The sequence below is a fragment of the Triticum urartu genome, chromosome 5, assembly GCF_003073215.2.
Source record: "Triticum urartu cultivar G1812 chromosome 5, Tu2.1, whole genome shotgun sequence".
Classification (NCBI taxonomy): domain Eukaryota; kingdom Viridiplantae; phylum Streptophyta; class Magnoliopsida; order Poales; family Poaceae; genus Triticum; species Triticum urartu.
Genome location: NC_053026.1, coordinates 113,276,475 through 113,283,754, shown reverse-complemented (window position 1 = coordinate 113,283,754; position 7,280 = coordinate 113,276,475). Strand labels below are relative to the sequence as shown.

Genomic DNA, 7,280 nt, shown 5'->3' with positions numbered 1-7,280 from the left:
TCAGGAAACATAACCATCATTGATTCAACGAGCTAGTCAAGTAGAGGCAAACTAGTGACACTCTATTTGTCTATGTATTCACACATGTACTAAGTTTCCGGTTAATACAATTCTAGCATGAATAATAAACATTTATCATGATAGAAGGAAATATAAATAAAAACTTTATTATTGCCTCTAGGGCATATTTCCTTCATTTATGTCTCTGTCTTCTACCATTTCCTCTTCCACAACTAACTTTCTATTCTCTCTCTCACCACCACTCCACCACCATGAAACCTTCCTCACTGGCCCTGGATGGACAACATTGCTCCTTGGGTGCTCGCGCGGCAACCACCTAAAGTTTGTGAAGTCTATGGAGGTCTGCTCTCAATTCAAAATGGCAGAGGAGATTATCAAGGAGGCATAAGTCATGCTCTCGCAGACGACAAAGATGAACACGTTGATGCATGACTGGGCCAAAGGCGCACTATGTCAGTGGACATATTGTTGCAGTCGATGGAGGAGGCCAATTCATCCGCTCCAGGTTAGAGAGCTAGGTGGGCTAAGTACATGTCTATCGTAGTTCTGTTGACCAGGTGGCCATTCTGGTGGCGCCGACCACCATCGTTCTGGAGGATGGCGAAGAGGAAGAGTTGGTGGATGCAGCCAATGCAAAAGTGGTTGAGATGGTGCCCGAGGTTCCTGGGTCTGGCTGCTCTACAATGCCGCTAGAGGTCGACGACTAGTGTCAAGGCTACTACCGCTCAAAGTGCCTCCATGCCTGCTATGCGTAGTCAAAATCAAGGGAATTAAGGGGATTGTCATCGATTTACCCCCTTATACGGACTAACATAGCATACCCTAAATCTATGCCAAAATAAATCTCTGTCCATTTAATCAATGTATCTCTCCGTTTAATCCATGCATGAAGTTTAATCGATGGCTACATCGATCCTTATGAAGAGATGAGGAGAGGGCTTACTGCCGTTGACGAAGGTGTGGCAGAGAGGTGACGAATCAATGATGAAGCTTGTGCTCACTGCCAGACCTTGCCTCCTACGATGGTGATCGCTGCCGATGAGAGAGTGGAGAGAGGGGAGACTGGGCAATGAGAAAAGGGTGAGAGGATTTATGGCACGGCGTTGGTAAACAACACATCGTCTACCCATGCCCCACGCCATCTACAACCATGTGCGGTCAGTGCATTGCTCGGGCCTGGCTCGCGGGTTTTGTTATATTGATAGACTTCTTCCTGTCTACATTATGTCATCTTGCTTATTGTGATACTCTATTTCTTGCGAACGTAATACCTTAAGATGCATGTTGGTTAGCGGTTTTGGGGTGGAGTATTAGTGTTAGATGCAGTCGGATTAATGGTCCACTTATCACAGACTTAATGCTTATATGAGATTATGCCATGAATGATCGTAGTCATAAATATCCCATTCTTTTCAATTGCCTGTTGGGGAACGTAGTAATTTCAAGAAAAATTCCTACGCACACGCAAGATCATGGTGATGCATAGCAACGAGAGAGGAGAGTATCGTCCACATACCCTCGTAGACCGTAAGCGGAAGCGTTATGAGAACACGGTTGATGTAGTCGTACGTCTTCACGATCCGACCGATCCAAGTACCGAACGTACGGCACCTCCGAGTTCAACACACGTTCAGCTCGATGACGTCCCACGAACTTCGATCCAGCGAAGCTTCACAGGAGAGTTCCGTCAGCACGATGGCGTGATGACGGTGATGATGTTGTTACCGACGCAGGGCTTCACCTAAGCACCGCTACGATATGATCGAGGTGGATTATGGTGGAAGAGGGCACCGCACATGGCTTGGAACAATCAACTTGTGTGTCCTAGGGTGCCCCTTCCCCCGTATATAAAGGATCAAGGGGGAGTCTGGCCAGCCCTTGCAGGGCGCGCCAGGAGGAGGAGTCCTCCTCCTAGTAGGAGTAGGACTCCCCTTTCCTACTCCTACTAGGAGAGGGAAAGGAAGGAGGAGAGGGAGAAGGAAAGGGGGGCGCCGCCCACCCCTTCCCTAGTCCAATTCGGACCAGAGGGGGAGGGGGCGCGCGGCCTGCCCTGTCCGGCCCTCTCTCTCTCCACTAAGGCCCATGTGGCCCATTACTTCTCCCCGGGGAGGGAGGGTTCCAGTAACCCTCCGGCACTCCGGTTTTCTCCGAAATCACCCGGAACACTTCCGGTATCCGAATATAGTCGTCCAATATATCAATCTTTATGTCTCGACCATTTCGAGACTCCTCGTCATGTCCGTGATCATATCCGGGACTCCGAACTACCTTCGATACATCAAATCACATAAACTCATAATACCGATCGTCACCGAACGTTAAGCGTGCGGACCCTACGGGTTCGAGAACTATGTAGACATGACCGAGACACGTCTCCGGTCAATAACCAATAGCGGAACCTGGATGCTCATATTGGCTCCTACATATTCTACGAAGATCTTTATCGGTCAAACTGCATAACAACATATGTTGTTCCCTTTGTCATCGGTATGTTACTTGCCCGAGATTCGATCATTGGTATCTCAATACCTAGCTCAATCTCGTTACTGGCAAGTCTCTTTACTCGTTTCGTAATGCATCATCCCGCAACTAACTCATTAGTTGTATTGCTTGCAAGGCTTATAGTGATGTGCATTACCGAGAGGGCCCAGAGTTACCTCTCCGACAATCGGAGTGACAAATCCAAATCTCGATCTATGCCAACTCAACAAGTACCATCGGAGACACCTGTAGAGCACCTTTATAATCACCCAGTAATGTTGTGACGTTTGATAGCACACAAAGTGTTCCTCCGGTAATCGGGAGTTGCATAATCTCATAATCATAGGAACATGTATAAGTCATGAAGAAAGCAATAGCAGTAAACTAAAATGATCAAGTGCTAAGCTAACGGAATGGGTCAAGTCAATCATATTATTCTCCTAATGATATGATCCCGTTTATCAAATGACAACTCATGTCTATGGTTAGGAAACATAACCATCTTTGACCAACGAGCTACTCAAGTAGAGGCATACTAGTGACACGCTATTTGTCTATGTATTCACACATGTATTATGTTTCCGGTTAATACAATTCTAGAATGAATAATAAACATTTATCATGAAACAAGGAAATAAATAATAACTTTATTATTGCCTCTAGGGCATATTTCCTTCATTGCCCAACTGTAATTTGTTTACCATGCCATTCACATTTTTTTGAGAGAGAGATGCCACTACTAACCTATGCCACCCGGGTCCATTCTCCATCAATACTTTCTTCTACAAAAATTGCTATATTTTGTTTGCGTATCTATTATTTGCTTTTAACCTTGTAACTAGCAAGACAAGGGGCTTGTTGACAACCCCGTTGCCGCGTTGGATGCAAGTATTTTATTTTGTTTGTGTGCATGTACCTCTTATCTTGTTAGCTTATAAACTCCTACTGTTTCGATAAACCTTGGTTCTTAATTGAGGAAAATCTTTGCTGTTATCTACTTCACCCTTCCTCTTTGCGGAAACCCAATGACTCCTATGGGAGTAGCACCCCCTAGCTCATATGCTAAGAGTATCATCAACAACAGACTAAAAAGCACAACCAAAACAAAAGTCATGATGCTTTAGCCTTTTAGGGGAAATAAGGAACTCCAACGCCAGACCAATACCTGCATGGTGACTATATTTTCTTATGACCAGAAAATTGCTATAGGAGTGGTATATTTGGGTCACCACTAGCAACCGACCAAAAACCTAAATTGTTGCCGCCAGAACCCCAACCGCCTGATCTGAAAGTTCCTCATCGCAACCGCCTCCTCGCCCACTGCCATCGCGCCCGATTCTGGCCACCCTAAGCCACCGCCACCACTCCCACGTCAGCCATCGTCGCCACCCGATTTTGGTAGCCCCTGAGTTGCCTGCTGCTGGATCCGAGTTCCCTGCCGCAAGATCTGCCCCGCCTCTAAGGTTGTCATTGCCGCCCAATCCCTCGCCTCGTTGGCCGCCCCCGAGCTCCTCCGCCGTCAAGCAACTACGCGATAGAGATCCGCAACCCGGACACCATCGAGCGTCGGTGGCTTGGCACCTTCACCACCGCAAAGGAGGTGACACGGGCGTACGAATCCACAGTGCGTTGCAACTTCGGGAGTTGGGCGAGGCTCAGTTTTCCACCGCCGCCTACTCGTCCTTCCACACACCTCCTGTGAAGGTAATCTCTTGGGACGATGAGAAGGAGCACCGCAAGGCTGAGGCGCAACTCAATGCGGAGCGCGTAGATGATGCCTTCGTGACGAAGCTCGTCGAGGACAATCCGCAACTCCTCGTCAAGAATCGCGCGTTCTTCAAGTCGAAGGAGGGCACACTACAAGGATCAAGAGCATAAGAAAACCGCCCGTGTGGATGCTGAGATGTTCGACCATCTTGAGGCTGAGCTCTTCGACAAGATATAATTGTTGCGGAGCAAGTCTACCACCAATGACCACGAGGCCGGGCCCTCCAGCGTGACGACTCGGATAAGGGTAGCTCTTAATTTATCGCCATGTAGCATAGAGTTAGTTTCTAATTTATGGTGTTTTATGTTTAATATGCATCATCTCATACTAGAGTTTAAATTTATGACAATGAACTCTGTGTTTATGTTTACATTTCTTGCTTTTAAAATTTCCGGTCTCTAGTTTTTATGTGCCGAAAGTAGAAAATTTTGTGAAGACAAAAATCTTCTCTCTCCACTCCAAAATCATTTTTTTCTAAATTTTTGTCTACGGTTGTAGATGCTGTAAGAGCAGCATCTTCAACAGGTGATGTAAAATACACCACTTGATGAAAAGATACTTTTTACATCACTGTGCCTAAAAATCTAGCTCCAACAGGTGATGTATATGTAAATTTGTATGGTCCCATTTTAGGGTTCGATGTAAAATCAACTCTAGGTGATGCAAATTTGCATCACCCGACCAGCCGTTGAAACGCAAAAACGGCCACAACCCCATAGTAGCGTGCAGCGTGAAACACCCCCTACCCGCCTGCATGTCGCCGCCACCGAATCCGTCACAGATCCGGCCTCTCCCGACCTCTCTTCGTCGTGGAGCCGCCACCAAATCCGCCTGTTGGAGCTGCCTCCACGGATCCGCCCCCACCTCCCCCCGCCTCTCTTCGCCTGTTTCGGTTGCCGTCACGATGCTACGGAGCCACCGCCCAAGAAGCTCCACCGGCTTCCACGGCGTGTGTTGGTGTCAATCAGGCTGTCACTCAGCCGAGATCACACAGGACGGCATGCGCTAGTGGCTCGACAGATGGGACGAGCCGGACATCGCCGTCTGCACCTTCGACAAGTCTTGTTGGCGCCTCAGCCAACCAAATTCATACTTGAACTTCCCGAAGATCGACAACCAGGCCGATGCGGAGTTGACCGGTCACGTGACCGAGATGACGACCGTCGCACAAGAACGAGACACACTTGATTAGTGTGACACTCGTGGGTGGGATGAGGCCGCGACGACGAGGTTTGCGGCGGAAAATCCGCACCTTGTGCAGGTGGGGTACAAGTTCTACTCGTCGCGGAACAAGAAGAAGAAGAAGGACGAGGAGGAGGAGGAGGAGGAGGAGTAGTAGTCTGACCCCTCGATGGTGGTCGTGCTCGATAGTTCGGACTCCGCGAAAAACGAAACCGACGAGTCGGGCTCCGACATCGACTGGGACGACCACTCCTATGAGTAGTCTGCAGTAGTTTGCAGTTGAATATTTTTTGCATCGGAACTACTTTTAGTTTGTAATCGAAACTATGTTTTTAGTTTGTATTGAAACTATGGTTAATATGATATGGCAACATGTCTCCCTGTACTATTAACCATGCTCTAATTGGAAGACGAGGGCCCCTTCCGAGGAACAGAAAGCGAACAGTCTCCGCCGTAGTATCCGGTTCACTGCCTGCTGCCTCCGACCTGCGACTCTCCGTCGTCTGGGCGTACGCCGCTCCGGGAGGTGGCGCGAAAATGACGCAGGTGGCGGCGGTATCGGCCGACATCGTCCTCCACAACGCGTTTGTCGTCACCATGGACGGCGCCCTCACGGTCATCCGGGACGGCGCCATCGCCGTCGTGGGCGACCGCATCGCCGCCGTGGGCCCTTCGGCGGACGTCCTTGGCGCCTTCCCCGGCGCCGCGCAGACCCTCAACCTCGCGGGTCGTATCCTCCTTCCCGGTTGGTACCCGCGCGCCTCTGCTTGACGAAGCTTCTTCCCCTTGCAAAAATCAGTCAGTTTCCACTTTCCAGTGACGCTTGTGCTTGTTGCTTGATTGCTTGGATTGGTAGGGTTTGTGAACACCCACGTGCACACGTCGCAGCAGCTGGCGCGGGGGATCGCCGACGACGTCGACCTGATGACGTGGCTGCACGGGAGGATCTGGCCCTATGAGTCTCACATGACGGAGGAGGACTCCTACGCCTCCACACTCCTCTGCGGCATCGAGCTCATCCGATCTGGGGTGAGCCAATTGTCCACCGGCATCAGTTCCACAGTATAGCTAATCTGTTGGTACTAGTTTGTATTGACTGATGATACACCATATATGTTTGCTCAAGCCCGGAATCCTTAATTTCGCCACCCAATCGCGCTTGCATTGGTGGAGATGTTACATAAAACACAATGAGAATTGAGCAATCTATACAGTGTTGTTAGCACGGCACTAGTATTACTCTCAGAATATGGTGGTGGTTCACAAGATCTGAAGATTACAAGCACCAAGGTGCCAAATTGGAGATGAGTGGAAAAGGAACTAGGGTTCTAAGGTAGTAGGTAGCCGCCGCCGTGCCGTGCCGTGCCTTGATCGATCTTCGATCCCCTCAGGGTTGCCAGCTTCTCCCTTTATCCCTCCTGTGTTGCGTTCACCCACCGGCTGCCACTCACTCTTGGGTTGGGTTTCTTGATCCTCTTGGCTGGGCCTTGGGCCGTCTCCTCGTCGGGCTCGGTGGTTGGTTGGGCTGATGGGCTGGTGCTGTCAGGGGTGCTAACACCCTCCCCTGCTTGAGTTGCGGCTTGTCCCCAAGCCGCTGCGCACGGGAAACGCGAATGAAGCTCGTCTCTGTCTTCCCAAGTTGGCTCGATGGAATCGCCGGACCAGCGCACCAACACTTGAGCCACCACTCTGTTCGCTTTAGTCTTCATGCGACTGTCAAGCACTTCCACGGGAATCGCAAACTGGTTAGTATCAGCAGGCAAAACAGAGGAAACGGACACACCTGGCTTGATGGCTTTGCGAAGTTGCGAAACGTGGAACACGGGGT

The 7,280-nt window shown here is 49.7% G+C and overlaps 1 protein-coding gene across 1 annotated transcript; it reads left to right on the top strand.

The window, feature by feature from the left end:
• Positions 1-5,860: 5,860 nt before the first annotated feature.
• Positions 5,861-6,539, top strand: LOC125508113 (5-methylthioadenosine/S-adenosylhomocysteine deaminase-like). Its single transcript, XM_048672702.1, has 2 exons — positions 5,861-6,197; positions 6,309-6,539. The coding sequence occupies exons 1-2, from the start codon at positions 5,990-5,992 to the stop codon at positions 6,518-6,520; spliced, it is 420 nt and encodes a 139-aa protein (XP_048528659.1). The 5' UTR covers positions 5,861-5,989; the 3' UTR covers positions 6,521-6,539.
• The last annotated feature ends 741 nt before the right edge of the window (positions 6,540-7,280 follow it).